This window comes from Oncorhynchus gorbuscha, linkage group LG16 (assembly GCF_021184085.1).
Source record: "Oncorhynchus gorbuscha isolate QuinsamMale2020 ecotype Even-year linkage group LG16, OgorEven_v1.0, whole genome shotgun sequence".
Classification (NCBI taxonomy): domain Eukaryota; kingdom Metazoa; phylum Chordata; class Actinopteri; order Salmoniformes; family Salmonidae; genus Oncorhynchus; species Oncorhynchus gorbuscha.
This window is the reverse complement of record NC_060188.1, coordinates 22,280,335-22,298,966: the sequence shown is the minus strand read 5'-3', so window position 1 is coordinate 22,298,966 and position 18,632 is coordinate 22,280,335. Positions and strand designations below refer to the sequence as shown.

Sequence of the window (18,632 nt, the reverse complement as noted above, 5' to 3'; positions counted from 1 at the left end):
CCTTTGAGATTGAGATAAATGAAGAACTATAAACGTCTGCTTTAGAAAATAGAGATGACAACCTTCAGTTCATTACTCATCTCACAGATGTGAACGTTCAGTAGTAGAAGACCTGGCACCATTTACTCCAGTGTGAATGCTTTTTTAATATATAATTGTTGTGTTCTTACTACGACACAAACAGTAATAAATTATACTTGAAAGAGCGATAACGTTGACATGACTTTATCGTTCAAACTCAAGTTCAAGCACCGTGCATTAATGCACAGGCGCAGTACTCAATTAGCATCAATGCTCTAGGTTCCTCAATAACAACATACAGTAGTGCCTATGATAAAAGCGGTATAATAGTATCACAATATATCATACTTAACAAGGATTCCAGAATTCAATCATATCTGCAGTGTGACCACCCTCCTTTCCCTAGTCATGATGATCAAAACAGGCTGTCAACTTGTAAGTTACACATAATAACTGGCCGTGATCGATGGCATATTTGCGGAGGCACACTGAGGCCACTTAACAACTAAACGACTCCTTTTACAAGTCAACATTTTCTGAGAGCAGATTTCTCTGGCAAGTTTACACTTCAGTAGATTGGGAGGAAAAAAGGTGAAAAGGACATACAATCCCCCATTACTTATTAAGCCCCAAATCTTACCAAGCAGTTCGCATAATAGGACTCACGTCTTGTTTTAACTGCATGCTACTGTACACCTGCATCTCTCTGCTGCACCGATGGCATGAGGGGAGAATACAGACATGACGATCACTGAGTAGACAACATCAATGTTTGTAATGTTTGAAATGATTAAATACAGGCTAAGTCAAATAAAATGTCTTATCTGTAAGATCTGTTGCATTATAATACCTCATTTTATTGTTGCCATGCAACGTCTAATCAGGCACACACACCACAGTGTGAAAAGCGAAGAGCCTATTTTGCTCGGTTTCATGTTAGTTAGTTGATAAGGAGGTCAGTGGATGTGGAACCCTGTTTTTCAGTGCTGCAACTAGTACAAAATATTCCATTCTAATTAGCTCCACAGCTAATATACTAAATACATTTGCATTTACACATTTAGCTGAACACTATCATCTACTTTGGACAGTGGACAATGAGCCGTGAAAGAAATGGATAAAAAGAAAATCAAATCTAGGCTAAAATGGTTCTGTCTGACGGTGAAAAGACTGATGCCAAGTGGACTGAAATAGATGTTCTGATTTTAAACAGGGTCTTGGTAGCAATGACCATTCGTCAGGGAAGAGATGTCAGCTATCGCTGAAATGTCACCAGAGCTTTTGTTCTCCTCGTCTTCCTGGCTGGCAGGCAATTTGATTGGATTCTTCTAGTCTATTTTTCCCAGACAGTTACTTAATGAATATGCCAGCTTTAGTTACGCATGCTTCCTGGCTCATGACTCAGCAGCAGCCACTGGAAGGTTTCTCTTCTCCAGATGATGAACACAATCATCGCTGGATCTACAGGTCCGAAAGGCTGAAGGCAGCAGCGATGTAAGCAAAGATGTCTAATCGGACTAGTCTGACAGCCAAGCCAAGAGTGCTTTAGCCAACAGCAGGTGCACTAATCAATTTTGGTTGGAGAGGAAAGAAAAAGATGTTTCATGATAAGAAAAGTTGCATGATCTTTCAGATGTTCAGAACCAAAATGTAGGAATGGATAGCTTGAACTCAATTTACCCCAAAATGTAGGAATGAATAGCTTGAACTCAATTTACCCCAAAATGTAGGAATGGATAGCTTGAACTCAATTTACCCCAAAATGTAGGAATGAATAGCTTGAACTCAATTTACCCCAAAATGTAGGAATGGATAGCTTGAACTCAATTTACCCCAAAATGTAGGAATGGATAGCTTGAACTCAATTTACCCCAAAATGTAGGAATGGATAGCTTGAACTCAATTTACCCCCAGAAAAATACAGCATCAACAGCAAAAAAAATTGCAGTTCGAAATCAACTTTTGTTTACTAAAAATAAATTATGAAGTTGATCCTTTGTGTTTAATTTCATGCTTATCCACAGGGGAATAAATATGAAGAATGGGAAAAGTTCATAGATACTACTCTAGCAACTTGCCCACCAGATTTGGACCTAAAGGTTCCCTGGGGGCTACTGACTATGATAATCAGAAACTTTGGAAATGATTTTGAAATACTACACTGCCTTCTGGAAAAAATATTCCTCCTGCTGCTCAGTGGTCCCAACAGGAGACGGTTCAGGAACAACAGGGGAGTAGAGCTTTCAACAGAGGTCTGGAGGGACCCCAGCATGAATGAATGATGATTGTTGAAACGTTCCAGTGTTTTCTGTGGAAAAGGACAAGGGTTTAAAGAGGAAGACACCATTGCACAGAACTACAATGTACTTTAAAGAGAGGAGAAAATGCTTTTGAATGGAGAATAGGGAAGATGTTTATTTTCCTTAGCGAGTCCAATTAATATGAAAGAGGATAGCGTAGCAATAGTTAAAAAGTGGGAGGAGGGCAGTGGGAGGATAAGGTCAGGGACAGGAGGCGTGAACCAAACATGAAACAACTGTCAGCACCACTTCAAAAGGACGAATGTACTCTCCTCTCCCACTGAAAAATAAAGGATGGTACAAGTATAATATTCTAACTTTTTTAACAAGTATAAACTTTTAGCTGTTCAGAGTCCACTATGCCATGGTGCAGCCTCTCCATGATAATAAAAATGTAATAATAGTGAAATAGGCTAATTAGAGGCTAATTTCCCACCGGTCAAATAGATGTTTCCGTGCTGTGCTAATTACTTTGTAAAAGACCATGAAATGATCCGTGTTGCCTCATTAAAAGACATAGAGGGAAGCTTTTACAACTCTTTCACTACACCTGCTAATAGTGGGTCAGGTATGGTTCTGTGACTAGGTGAAAACAATGAGTGTTTTTTAAGAATCATTGTTCTCTGAAATGACCCCACCTCTGGAAATCTGGAAATCTGAAGTACAAGCTGTTACTTTTGCATTGAGCTGCTAATTTAAGGAGTAATACATCTGTCAATCCATTGTCTGTGTACAACGGATAAAATCCCATTTCATCTGCCAGACATTGGTCCTCTTTACACACGATTCCTTCTAAATTACTGGAGTCCCACTTCAATTCACTTTCCATCTGTCTGCCACTGGCAAAAAGTGGTACATTTGTTCAAACTTTTGTAAGGTTAAAGACTCAAAGGTTGTTGCAGGAGTAAGTGAATCAACACTACAGACACAGATACCTTTCAAGAACTCATAAAAAATGCAAGAGTGTATTTTGGGAGCTGGATGCCCCAAAGGGATGGATGGTACAATGGGAAGGACACTCTCATTCACAGGTTATTTACAATTGGGGAGTGAAAGTCTGCATAAGGTTTAGTCCTAAGACCTCCAATAACATATACAGTATAATTTATTAGCAATACTTCATCATATTTGATGCACGCTTGTAGTTTCATCAGCTGTTTTGGCATTGCTTTGTTGCATTGAAATATTTCAGATTCAATAAGCATGTACAGAAGATAACCTAATACAGTATTTGCATACTTCCAATATACCTACTGCAAGGAATGTGATTTCAATACTTTGCACAGTTTGTCAGTATTTGATGTTGATTTTCACAAATTAATTTGTCTGGAATAGTCAGTGTGACATTTAACATTGAGCCTCTCGCAGAAACCTACCTCTGCTAGACGGATTTACAGGGTATTAGACAGTGCGCAAGAAGAAAGTCAGTCAGTCACTCTTATTTGTCCTGATGGAAGAAGTATATATTCCATGTAAATGTGTGTCTAGCCCCTTGGCTTTTCTCCTTTATACTCACAAAGGTTGGACAAGCTGAGCGATTAATAGCCAGGCCTTGAAGATTGATGAGAAAAACCTTTGACTCACCAGGGTAAATCATGACTTGACGGGTCATTTTATAGGTTGAATTTCCTCAGTTGTAATTGACATAAAATAGGCATATGCAGGGATGGAACATAACTGATCTGGGTGCAGATGATGGCATAAAAACAGTATCTGAATTCCTACAGACTGAGGAAAGCCATTGTCTGTGTAATCCAATCTGACAGGTGGAGCTCACTGTGAGTTAAAAGCAGCAGAAGAATCAATAACGCCTCCTCTCTTCTCCTCTCTCAGAGCATTGTTCACTCCTTCTCTGTGCTCTACCTGCTTCCATTACCTTAAATTCATACGCATTCATCAGCTCACCTCTGAAATGTAGCCTACGCTTCCAGACTCGGGAGTGTTATTGAGGGCGACACTTCACTTTGTAAATGTTGGTGTTTATGGCTTGATTGGCAAACTAGGTGAACAGGTTTCTCTCCAGAGGCAAGTTTGACTACGCCAACTAAGTAATGGAATCTCCAACTTACAATGGCCTGTCTCCATAGTTCATACATTAACCAGTTGGCAACACCCACATGAGCAACAGTTCATACTCCCATTATTTATCTGCTGAGGGAGAACAGGCTCTGCTGCACTCACAAAAAGCCTGCATGAAATTAACATTTAATGAATTTATATGCCGGCACTATGTAAATCTAATGTATAAGCTTTGTCTCTTTTCATTAATGAATGAAATTGACGTTCCCCTATGCTAAGAGTATATTGGATGGACAACACAGTTATTCTGTCAAACGTATTAATTACAGTGACACCATTGTGCTTTATGAATGGATAATTCAGTAAACAGTTAGGTAAAAATACAAGCACAGAATAACGATTTGCAAAAGGTACATTAAATATAGATAAAACATATTCACTATTTTGTGCATTAAGATGTATGTGCTGTGGTCTGGGTGAACTACTTAAAACCCTGTATGATGGTGGGTTTGTGTGCATTATTTGTGATAATGGCCACCAGTTGGGTCAAAGTTGTCCATGCATGGAAGCGTGTGTTTCAGTCGTCTATAGAACAGACACAAATGTGACTTCTACACAATAAATAATATGCCCATAGCAATGCAAAAGCTAATCACTATCTGCTCATCCAAGTGCTTACATATTGCCTTGTGCTACTTATGGTACATTAAATAAATTAGTTTAGACAAGAGAGAACTTCATTTGTATTCCATTAGTTGGAGTAAACCCTCATCTCACTTTTTAACCTTGTTGTATCAAGCTTCTCTTCTCAGCCTGCGAGCTTGACAAGGTGTTATCATTCATGTCAGGTACCAACAAACATATGGAACTACAGTTTTGGTATGCAGCACCGGTATTTTTAAAGGAGGTTTGGCCCTTAGGCGGAAGCTTAACTAAAGTGTCTCAAAATGATCACAACATTCTTTTGTCTAAAACCATTCATCAAGGCAGATATAAAAAGGAAGAGGAGATACAAAATGCCCTGTTAAAAAGCAGGCATGTAACTGGATATAAAGCTGATGTTTTGTAACCATTGTCCATTCATCGTTGTAGGTAGTAGTAACCCATTTAAATACAGTTTCCTGTGACACCGTCTTGTGGGGAAAAGGCCTGCCAGACCGTCCGGCCGTGTGTGTTGGCAGCAAGGGAGAACTTTATTCTCTTCGGCTGGCTGCCTAGAGAGAAAAGAGGCCAAGTGGCCACAGGTGCCCCTTGCTCACACAGGCAGGCCTGGAGGAGAGAGACAGGACAGTGCGTGTGGCCAAGATGGCCCCAGCAGCACACAGGACAGAAGTTGAGTGTAGCCTAGACACCAGCCAGCCACCCACCCAGAGGAGAGGAAACTAGAGGAGAGGAGAGGGAACTAGAACAAAGCCCTGTCTGTCTGAGAGGATTGTGTCATCTGTGACGACTGACACGTGTGAGAACTCCCTCTGGACCATTTCACTCAGTGCCAACCAGGCACCCACAACCCCTACAATAGAGGCAGTATCCATCCTAGGGAAGCAGCCCTGGCATGGGTACACTTGGCAGTGCCAGACATGGCTAGGGGACGAGGAGGAGAACAGACACACTACTCTACCCCCTGCCCAGAAGTTGGTGAAAGAGACAGAAGCAAAACGCCAGGGAGAAAATAACCATTTTAGTGGAGCTGTTGTGCAGTCAAAATAACTACAGTCCTCCCGACAATGTATTCTCAAGGCTATAATCTCAGGGATATAGCGGACTATATTCTGTATACAGGGTACAGGATTTTGTAAAGTGTTTCTGAAGGCTTTTTCTGTTGATTGGGAGAAAGGACACTTTGTATGCTAACAGGCTTTGTTGTTCTATTGTAATATCTGTCCGTTGTAGCTAGTTGATGTAATGTTACAAATCCATCTGTGCTGCCCTGTTTTCCTGAATCTCACATACTACTGCAGCTGAACAAGGGGATTAATCGCCTGAACGCTTACCAACCAACTGAAGAGGGCCCAGTCACATAGCCAGTTCTGCTGTTCCTGCCGATGCAATTATTTACCTCTCATGTCCAGTTGACAAAATTAGATCCTTGTGTGTGTGTGTGTGTGTGTGTGTGTGTGTGTGTGTGTGTGTGTGTGTGTGTGTGTGTGTGTGTGTGTGTGTGTGTGTGTGTGTGTGTGTGTGTGTGTGTGTGTGTGTGTGTGTGTGTGTGTGTGTGTGTGTGTGTGTGTGTGTGTGTGTGTGTGTGTGTGTGTGTGTGTGTGTGTGTGTGTGTGTGAGTGAGTGCGTACGTGCGTGCGTGCGCGTGCGTGCGTGCATGCGTGTGTGTGTGTGTGTGTGTGCATGCGTGCGTGTGCGAATACACGCGTGTATATGGAAGCCATACCTTGATGTCCTCAAATACATCAAAATGACAGTGACGGTGATAGATTTTCCTGTGTGTGAAAACAGAGCACAACCTATTTTGTTGCAACCAGATGCAAAGCTGGTATGAAAATGAAATAAGTAGGTATGTTGTTGTACAACTGAGGCAATTATCTACAAAGAGAGAACTACCAGACCCAGTAGAGATGTAATGCTAGTGTACTACAATGACTGAAAGTGCTGCTCCTGAACTCAAAGTGCTGCTCCTGAACTCAAAGTGCTGCTCCTGAACTCAAAGTGCTGCTCCTGAACTCAAAGTGCTGCTCCTGAACTCAAAGTGCTGCTCCTGAACTCAAAGTGCTGCTCCTGAACTCATGGTCTCCTGGACTAATAAATTCGGGTGGTTTTGAGGTTGTAAGATGCATGGTTGTGATTGTTTGCGTTTCTATTCTGACAATGACCATTTCTTTCCCAAAGCATCCATTTGTTACAAGAAACGTCTGGTCGTCTGTTGACATGAACTAACTCTGTCTTTGCTGACCTAGTAACAATTACAAAAGAGTAATGGAAGAACAGTAATTTTCACAAACACTATGACAAGCATTGTATGGTCAAAAACGGCAATATATTTTTCCTATTTTTCCTATGGTATTGTAGATTGTGGATACTATGATGCCAATGATGCACTAATAATGCTCATGATCTAACATGGGCTGTGCTTCATCTACATTTAAATCTGTTTATAAATGTAGATATTCATCATTTAGCTGGGAGAGAACTTATACACTTACCACTTAAGAGGGGTTTGCCAGCACTTACCAACAAAGAAAAGATGACCAAAGAACCCTATTTGAAGGGTAAGTGAAGAAAGACCCCTTTGAAGCTGTGACCATTCTCAGTGGACATTAATATTAATATTACATTACTTCTGATGTGTTAGAACACCCAACAGGGTCCTCTGTGTCATTTCCCAATCACCAGCCAGCATGGCAGCAGAGTATCCTGAGTGGTGTGAGGATGTTCAGAACAAGTGATCTAAGGTATCTGCAGTAACCCCCCATGTTATTGACCTACTAAAAAATGCCATTAGGCAGTCCGAAAATAAATCCTTGTCATTGGTCATACATGAGGGCATTGGGTATCTGATCGGCAGCCTGGTATATGATAAACCTACAACTTACTTTTAAAATACATTGTTGAACGTGGTGTGTTGTTTTAATGTTCTGTACAGGGAGGGATTCATGTTCATCTTTTTCTGATGACATTTTGCTGTAGGTTTAAATGTAGCTTACTAATAGCTATACTGTGACCCGTCAGTGAGGCAGCCACAGGCCACAGCGCTGAAGCTCCCATCCCATCGCTAGCTGCTCCTGAACCTCTAATTTCCACCACCTACCTGTCAACATGTCGGCTGGCTGGTAATGAACTGATCATTATTCCAGGAGGGGGCACGGAAGAAAAAAAGGGGTCTCTGTTTAAAGAATGATTCATTATTCGCCTGACACGGCAGCACCAAGAAGGCCTGAATTCATTAAAGTGAATAATAATCATTTCAGCTGAAGGAGAAAACGCATCGAGTAGACATACCTTGAGGTACAGTAGGCTTGATGTTCAGGGTACTATATATGCCTGTGACAACCAGGCAGACGTTTTCTGAAAGATACTACCTTGTCCACACATTTCCGTACTCTACTTTGGCGGGTTTAGATGTAAGAGGAGAAAGTGGAAGCGTTAACCCAAGAAAATGCTTTGGGTTGATGTGTTGAAAACGAAGACCTATGCTGCCTATTAGGAATGTTCATTCATTCTTAGTATTTCCCTCAAAGCATGAGTATTATGATATTTAAGGGTGCCTCAAATGTCTATATGTATAGTTCTCCTCAGGGGAATTTCCCCAGATAAAAGTTCATTTGTATCAGTTCAATCTGAAGTTGTAAGGGGCAGAAGAAAATCAGTGCCAGCACAATTGTGTGAGATTGCCATGGATACAGGCATGCACAATCCTATAGGAGTTGACAGTGGAACTGCAAACTGCAAGTGTATTAATCAGGTCCTTTTTCCACTGTGGGGAAATTAATTCAAAGTCAGATATAATGTATTCTGCATCTTAAGTTAGTGTAATTCAACAAGAATCACTTTTCTGCTCCCATCTATTTTTACCTACAACAGCAAAAGTCCATGGACAGGCCATTTGGTCGTCATACCTTTGTTTCCATGGAGATGTCATGCATATTGGCACCATATGTATTAGTTCCATCATATGACATAGGGGAATCAGAATGGAAACCACCTGAGCCATATACAGTGCCTTCAGAAAGTGTTCAGACCCCTTGACCTTATCCATGTTTTATTGTGTTACAGCCTGAATTAAATTCATATTTTATTTGATGTATTAATCACATTTTGTATGGTGTATCAATACATCCAGGAACTACAGGTGTCCACTCGGGGATTTCACTATGAGGCCAAGTGTGACTTTATAACAGTAACAGAGTTTAGGAGAAAACGGATCAACAACATTTCAGTTACTCCACAATGCTAACCTAAATAACAAGGAAGGAAGCCTGTACAGATTTCAAATATTCCAAAACATGCATCCTGTTCGCATTAAGGAGCTAAAGTAAAACTGCAAATAATGTGTCACAAAAATGTACTTTATGTCCTGAATACAAAATGTTATGCTTGGGGGAAATCCAACACATCACTGAGTACCACTCTTCATATTTTCAAGCATGGTGAAGGCTGCATTATGTTATGGGTATGCTTTTAATCGGTAAAGACAATTGAGTTTTTGAGATAAAACTAAAATAAATGGAATTGAACTTAGCACAGGCAAAGTCCTGGAGGAAAACCTGGTTCAGTCTGCTTTCCAAAAGACATGGGGAGACAAATTCACCTTTCAGCAAGACAATAACCTAAAACACAAGGCCAAATATACACTGGAGTTACTTACCAATATTACATTAAATGTTCCTTAGTGGCCTAGTTACAGTTTTGACTTTAATCGGCTTGAACATCTATGGCAAGACTTGAAAATTGCAGTCTATCCATGATCAACAACCAACTCGACAGAGCTTGAAGAATATTAAAAAGAATCATGTGCAAATATTGTACAATCATGGTGTGCAAAGTTCTTAGAGACTGACCCAGAAAGACTGACAGCTGCAATCGCTGCCAAAGGTAATTCCAACATGTATTGTGTCAGGGGTGTGAATACCTACAGTTGAAGTTGGAAGTTAACATACTGTCACGTTCTGACCTTAATTCCTTTGTTATGTCTTTGTTTTAGTATGGTCAGGGAGTGAGTTGGGTGGGTTGTCTATGATCCCTTTTCTATGTTGTGTTTTGTGTTTGGCCTGGTATGGTTCTCAATCAGAGGCAGGTGTCGTTAGTTGTCTCTGATTGAGAATCATACTTAGGTAGCCTTTTCCACTTGTGTTTCGTGGGTGATTATTTTCTGTTCTGTGTTTTGCTTCACCGTTCAAGACTGTTCGTGTTTGTCATTTTATTGTTTTTGTTCAAGTGTTCAGTATTAAATCATATATGGACACCTACCATGCTGCGCATTGGTCTGACATTTCCTACTTACTCCTCGTCTGAGGAGGACGAAGACAAGCGTTACACATACACCATAGACAAATACATTTAAACTCAGTTTTTCATAATTCCTGACATTTAATCCTAGTCAGTTAGGATCACCACTTTATTTTAAGAATGTGAAATGTCAGAATAATAGTAGAGAGAATGATTTATTTAAGCTTTTATTTATTTGATCACATTCCCAGTGGGTCAGAAGTTTACATACACTCAATTAGTATTTGTTAGCATTGCCTTTAAATGGTTTAACTTGGGTCAAACGTTTTGGGTAGCCTTCCTCAAGCTTCCCACAATAAGTTGGGTGAATTTTGGCCCATTCCTCCTGACAGAGCTGGTGTAACTGAGTCAGATTTGTAGGCCTCCTTGCTCTCACACGCTTTTTCAGTTCTGCCCACAAATGTTCTATAAGATTGAGGTCTGGGCTTTGTGATGGCCACTCCAATATCTTGACTTTGTTGTCCTTAAGCCATTTTGCCACAACTTTGGAAGTATGCTTGGGGTCATTGTCCATTTGGAAGACCCATTTGTGACCAAGCTTTAACTTTCTGACTGATGTCTTGAGATGTTGCTTCAATACATCCACATAATGTTCCTACCTCATGATGCCATCTATTTTGTGAAGTGCACCAATCCCTCCTGCAGCAAAGCACCCCCACAACATGATGCTGCCACCCCCCATGGTTGGGATGGTGTTCTTCGGCTTGCAAGCCTCCCCCTTTTTCCTCGAAACATAAAGATGGTCATTATGGCCAAACAGTTCTATTTTTGTATCATCAGGCCAGAGAACATTTCTCCAAAAAGCACGATCTTTGTACCCATGTGCAGTTGCAAACCGTAGTCTGGCTTTTTTATGGCGGTTTTGGAGCAGTGGCTTTTTCCTTGCTGAGCGGCCTTTCAGGTTATGTCGATATAGGAATCGTTTTACTGTGGATATAGATACTTTTGCACCTGTTTCCTCCAGCATCTTCATAAGGTCCTTTGCTGTTGTTCTGGGATTGATATACTGTACACTTTTCAAACCAAAGTATGTTCATCTCTAGGAGACAGAACACGTCTCCTTCCTGAGCGGTATGACGGCTGGATGGTCCCATGGTGTTTATACTTGCATACTATTGTTTTGTACAGATGAATGTGGTATCTTCAGCCATTTGGAAATTGCTCCCAAGGATGAACCAGACTTGTGGAGGTCTACAATTTTGTTTCTGAGGTCTTGGCTGATTTCTTTTGACTTTCTCATAATGTCAAGAAAAGAGGCACTGAGTTTGAAGGTAGGCCTTGAAATACATCCACATGCAAACCTCCAATTGACTCAAATGATGTAAATTAGCCTATCAGAAACTTCTAAAGCTATGAATTCATTTTCTGGAATTTTCCAAGCTGTTTAAAGGCACAGTCAACTTAGTGTATATAAACTTCTGACCAACTTGAATTGTGATACAGTTAGTTATAAGTGAAATAATCTGTCTGTAAACAATTGTTGGAAAAATTAAATGTAGATGTCCTAACCGACCAAAACTATAATTTGTTAACAAGAAATTTGTGGAGTGGTTGAAAAACTAGTTTTAATGACTCCAACCTAAGTGTATGTAAACTTCCGACTTCAGCTGTATGTAAATGAGATATTTCTGTATTTTACTTGAAATACATTTGCAACAATGTCTAAAAACATGTTTTCAGTTTGTCATTATGGGGTATTGTATGAGTGAGAAAAAATATATTTAATCCATTTTTATTTTAGGCCGGAACACAACAAAATGTGGAATATGTCAAAGGGCATGAATACTTTCTGAAAGCACTGTATAGCATGAATGATCTGAAGCACCGGAAACCACTGTCTCTTCTTGTATAAAAGAGTGGACTTTGTATTGTGAATGTCAAAGCCCTTCGAAAAAAATGAATAGCCATGATCTAATTATAACACAGCTCTTTCATAATCAATTAAAGGTCTGACGAGGGTTAATGAAGATTTCAAAATTGGTCTTTGAAACAAAGGCCTCATTACTTGAATGAACTTGAAGTCTACGGCCATAACAATGGGAGAAAGCTTTCCCACTGGGCACAGACATTAGTGCAACGTCTAATTTTGATTTACATTTGGTTTAGTTATCGACTAACTTGAATTCAACATGAAATCAACCAAAAATGTCCTCCTGACATTGGATTTAGGTTCAAAGTTAAGTGAAAAAAATACTAAATTCCCTTACATTGATGACTTTTTGCAAATCCAATCAGTTTTCCACGTTGATTCAATGTCATTACATTTTAATTTTGGGGTTGAAATGACTTGGAAACAACGTTGAAACAACCCGTTTTTGCCCAGTGGGTTGCTTAAAATCATATTGTACAATTACAAAAAAGCACAATACGAGAGGTGAAAGGGGAGGGGGAGAGAGAGGGATAGAACCCAAGACCAGCAGAGGGAAACGAATCCTGACAATCCCTCAGGACTGAGGACCCTGGCCCAATCATCGATGAGCGAACGGTCCAGCACGGCCCCGAGACGGAACCCAACTCCTCTCCTCAGACCGTAACCCTCCCAATCCACTAGGTATTGGTGACCCCGTCCCCGATAAAAAGGCCAAGAAAATAACTATTATTTTTAATGATACCTTGATATTGACACAATTAAGCCTTTCACCATGCTAATGAGTCTCTTTCAATTGAATCCTCAATGCAGCAAGTGTTCTGTGTAATATAACATCAGATTGAAAACCCAGGAGGAGATGTTACTCAAACACATGCAGCCTCACATTAACCTAATTACTTGTGCTGCCACCTCTTCAGAGCGCTACTATCTCACAAGACACAGTTCACACACAGACAGTCCTCTTTGGTAGTCAATGCATGCCATGGGGTGTCACATATACCGTGGGGCAAAGAAGTATTTAGTCAGCCACCAATTGTGCAAGTTCTCCCACTTAAAAAGATGAGAAAGGCCTGTCATTTTCATCATAGGTACACTTCAACTATGACAAACAAAATGAGTGAAAAAAATCCAGAAAATCACATTGTACGATTTTTTATGAATTTATTTGCTAATTTTGGTGGAAAATAAGTATTTGGCCACCTACAAACAAGCAAGATTTCTGGCTCTCACAGACCTGTAACTTCTTCTTTAAGAGGCTCCTCTGTCCTCCACCCGTTATCTGTATTAATGGCACCTGTTTGAACTTGTTATCAGTATAAAATACACACGGGGGGACCTAGTGAATGACCTGCAGAGAGCTGGGACCAAAGTAACAAAGCCTACCCTCAGTAACACACTACGCCACCAGGGACTCAAATCCTGCAGTGCCAGACGTGTCCCCCCTGCTTAAGCCAGTACATGTCCAGGCCCATCTGAAGTTTGCTAGAGAGCATTTGGATGATCTAGAAGAGGATTGGGAGAATGTCATATGATCAGATGAAACCAAAATATAACTTTTTGGTAAAAACTCAACTCGTCGTGTTTGGAGGACAAAGAATGCTGAGTTGCATCCAAAGAACACCATACCTACTGTGAAGCATGGGGGTGGAAACATCATGCTTTGGGGCTGTTTTTCTGCAAAGGGACCAGGACGACTGATCCATGTAAAGGAAAGAATGAATGGGGCCATGTATTGTGAGATTTTGAGTGAAAACCTCCTTCTATCAGCAAGGGCATTGAAGATGAAACGTGGCTGGGTCTTTCAGCATGACAATGATCCCAAACACACCGCCCGGGCAACGAAGGAGTGGCTTCGTAAGGAGCATTTCAAGGTCCTGGAGTGGCCTAGCCAGTCTCCAGATCTCAACTCCATAGAAAATCTTTGGAGGGAGTTGAAAGTCTGTGTTGCCCAGCAACAGCCCCAAAACATCACTGCTCGAGAGGAGATCTGCATGGAGGAATGGGCCAAAATACCAGCAACAGTGTGTGAAAACCTTGTGAAGACTTACAGAAAACGTTTGACCTCTGTCATTGCCAACAAAGGGTATATAAGAAAGTATTGAGATAAACCTTTGTTATTGACCAAATACTTATTTTCCACCATAATTTGCAAATAAATTCATTAAAAATCCTACAATGTGATTTTCTGGATTTTTTTTCTCATTTTATCTGTCATAGTTGAAGTGTACCTATGATGGAAATTACAGGCCTCTCTCATCTTTAAGTGGGAGAACTTGCACAATTGGTGGCTGACTAAATACTTTTTTTGCCCCACTGTATGGACATAAGCCTCAGACTAGATTAGATACCCTGCATAATTCACATCCAGTGGAATAGCCTGTCTAAGTGAGAGCTTCGGCTAGCGCAGTGTGCTTGCTTTACATGTGTGATAATGAGATTCATTCACCAGAATAACACTCTTCAGGCGCTTCCGCCCAAAGGGTTGTATTCCATTCCGATTGTATTGATGCTGTATGAGGCAAATTTGAAAATCTATTTGAATTCAATTATTTCCCTTGTTCTGATTGTATCTTTTATTTTTTTTTTACCCCACTATGGCAACCCTGATTATGCTCTCTAGTCTAGTGGATGAGGTTTCTTACTAGTCTTGCTGAGATACCATGCTACCATAAAAGGCTCTGTCAATTTCCTGACTTGATGTCTGTCTACTAAGCTGCACACAGTGGGTTACCTCATTCAAAACAATCACACACTGTGTAGCTGCCTGAGAGTATGTGCCTGCCACCAGTCAGACTCAGCACTCGCGACTTTAAGCACTTTAATGGTATTTCAGACTGGAGAACCTCAGTAATGTAAAGTTCTTTTTTAGTCCCAGTGCTCTATGAAATGGCCCTGCTCCCAGCACAGTCACACACCCCACTCTCTGAGTTATTACCGCTCAGCCTGCATGGAGATGGTGTCAGCTCTTTAACAGCAGAACACCTGGGTGTCTCCCCTCACACACCTCCCTGCGCCTCTCCACAGCTTCAGCAGGGAGCTCACTGGGTGAGGCTATTCACACTGATACAATAACCCATTACATCTTCTCATGAAACAGCAAGACACTGCTCTGCCTGTGAGACTTTTTACAATAGAACAGTCAGTGTGGGAACAAGTGTGAATAGCTGCTCAAAGAAACCTATGCTGTCATCCCACTTTATTGAATAAGGATTCCAGTTAGCATAACTAAACAACACTACCTCTGTTCCAATACAGCGCACACCTTAATAGTGACAAACTGCTCCTTCTGATTCTATAATGCCCACATTATACCAAACCAATAACTAAGAGACTAAGACTAATGAGACTAATGACTAAGAGATATAGTGTTGTGCTAGGAGGAGGTGGGAGGGCCACTGACAAAGGAAGAGATTACCCAGAACCCACCTCTCCACTCATCTACCCTCTCCAATCCACAGTGCTATTGTGTGAAAACGTATGGATCCTTCCCAATACTGTAAGGAGAGACAATGCCAATGTGTGTCGATGCAGCCCACCTGATTGCAGAACTGGGTCTCCAATCCCTTGGGTAATTCTTACCCAAGGGATGGGAGAGAAATATGCCAGCTCTTCACGTGAATAAAAGCTACAAGCTTCAATTATCAGTGGAAGCTACATTCAGCTACACTCAAGAATCTAAGTGGAGGCTCTTGACCCAGAGCTGCCTCATCCACTTCAGTTTTTGACAACAAACAAAAAAAACACACTGCTGCCATATGCTTATGCCGTCAACATAAAACTAGTATTCCCATTATCATTCTCTGCAAGTCCAATTTGTCCGTCTCACACAAACAAACAGCTTGTTTTTCATGTCATACATTGACACTCCTTTTCAGCATGAAAAATGCACTACCACAAGTAAACATGTCATTTTACTTCTCTCCAACAACAGACGGCATGCATTACAATCACTTCCAAACAAGCAAATGGGGAAAAGTCTGTCCATTGCCATTAGTGACTGAAGCCTAGCCTGTGTGATTGCAACTGGCAGCCTGAGACATGCAATCCATAATAAAATAATACATCCTGCATCATCCGTGTGTGTGTGTGTGTGTGTGTGTGTGTGTGTGTGTGTGTGTGTGTGTGTGTGTGTGCGTGCGTGCGTGCGTGCGTGCGTGCGTGCGTGCGTGCGTGCGTGCGTGCGTGCGTGTGCGCGCGCGAGTGAGTGAGTGAGTGAGTGAGTGAGTGAGTGAGTGAGTGAGTGAGTGAGTGAGTGAGTGAATTCTTGCGGGTCTGTGTATAGATGTGTGCCTGCCTGTTTGGGAGAGACTAAAAAGAGAGGGATGAGAAAGAAAGAGCCAGTTGTAAGAGATGGAGAGCAGCACAAGACTTATACTACTGTTAGTCAGCGGCGGATGATGATGATAATTATCCCAGTGTGTTAAATGATTACTGAGGCTGTGAGTAATTGCTTCAGCAGCTCACAGGACTCTCCAAAATGGACTTCTTTCACAACTCTCTTATCTGGAGCAGCTAAATCAGGCGAGCCAGGAAGGCAAAGGGTGGTGGTGAAGAAAGCCTTTTGAATTTCACAGCTGCCTCACTACAACCACAAAGACCAATCAGAGACTGTTGGGCACTCCAATAGGACTCCAGCATAGAATTGATGAAAATAAAAATGTCAACGTTCTCTTGCGTGATAAGGTTTACTGGTGGTGGCTGTTTGAAACATTGTGTGTGTGTGTGTGTGTGTGTGTGTGTGTGTGTGTGTGTGTGTGTGTGTGTGTGTGTGTGTGTGTGTGTGTGTGTGTGTGTGTGTGTGTGTGTGTGTGTGTGTGTGTGTGTGTGTGTGTGTGTGTGTGTGTGTGTGTGTGTGTGTGTGTGTGTGTGTGTGTGTGTGTGTGTGTGTGTGTGTACTGAGGTAAAGACTGTGCATGATTTGTCTGATCACAGCAGTCAGACCCTCAGGCTTCTGTAGATGGCATCCTGTTTATACCATCTCTGTATCTCAATCATGACCATACCCAATGCATTGCAGAGCTACACATAATACACTATGCATCTTACCATTAGTTGTACTTTCCAATGTGTATCAAACTATTGTTATAGTGGCTATTCCCTATGAAATGAGACATTGGATGGAAGAGGAAGACTTACGGAGACTGTTCGCAGGTACCCTGTTGGCTTGCATGTTGTCATAGTGCTGTCCATGCACTCCAATGTCTTCTGAGTGTTCTCCTGGACCAGGCTGGCGCATCACCTGGGCTAGAGCCCTGACAAAATACAAACACCTCAATCAGCTGGTTCACTCAATAATAAAGCATGACATGGAAATCAAAATAGCTACGAAAACTAGCAAAATTACAGCAGCTCATATGCTGTAAACCTCAATATGTATCTGATATTTATCGGAAATCCTTACAGGTCTTAATGTTTGAATAATGTAGATTAAATCAAATCAATTACTCTCATGCTTGTAGATGAACTACCAATGACCAATTATCATATGCTCAAAGGGTTTTCATTGATATGCACAGTACCATTTATGCTATATTGAGTTAGTGGGATCACCTTCCTTTATGCATTGATACTATAGTTGAGAAATATGACAAATCACAATAGGGATCACAAGGCATGTTGAGACAAAGGCAGCCCACTGAGCACAGACGTCAGTTCAACGTCTAGTTTTGATTTACTTTTGGTTGAGTTGTCAATTAACGTAAGTTCAACATGAAATTAAAGGTCATCACATTGAATCTTTTTGTTGAAATGGCATGGAAACAACATCGAATCAACCAGTTTTTGGGGGAAGTGAACCTTAAGTTTGCTTCCCTCCAAAAGAACAATGAAGCTAATTAAAATGCTGAAATCTAGGGCTGTGAGATAATTAAAAACAATTGCAGGTGTAATGGAGTAAAAAAGTGGCTTTTAATGGCACCTTGTTGGTAGATGACATCAAGGGAGATGAGAGCATGGCTCATCACACACTATTACCTACAACACATCTGGTTTTACCAGGACCTAGTGAGCATGGCTCATCACACACTACTACCTACAACACATCTGGTTTTACCAGGACATAGTGAGCATGGCTCATCACACACTACTACCTACAACACATCTGGTTTTACCAGGACATAGTGAGCATGGCTCATCACACACTACTACCTACAACACATCTGGTTTTACCAGGAGGCAGTGAGCATGGCTCATCACACACTACTACCTACAACACATCTGGTTTTACCAGGACATAGTGAGCATGGCTCATCACACACTACTACCTACAACACATCTGATTTTACCAGGACATAGTGAGCATGGCTCATCACACACTACTACCTACAACACATCTGGTTTTACCAGGACATAGTGAGCATGGCTCATCACACACTACTACCTACAACACATCTGGTTTTACCAGGAGGTAGTGAGCTCATTATTATTCAGTATAGAGTTCTCAATCATTCAGAATGAAAATATGG

At 41.1% G+C, this 18,632-nt stretch overlaps 1 protein-coding gene across 1 annotated transcript in view; it reads right to left on the bottom strand.

Annotated features, from left to right (window-relative positions):
- LOC123998718 (protein shisa-9B-like) overlaps positions 1–18,632 on the bottom strand; it is a 41,710-nt gene that overhangs the window by 21,539 nt on the left and 1,539 nt on the right. The window contains exon 2 of the mRNA XM_046303814.1: positions 17,305–17,420. Coding sequence (XP_046159770.1) covers positions 17,305–17,420 — 116 coding nt within the window. The remainder of the gene's footprint in view (positions 1–17,304; positions 17,421–18,632) is intronic.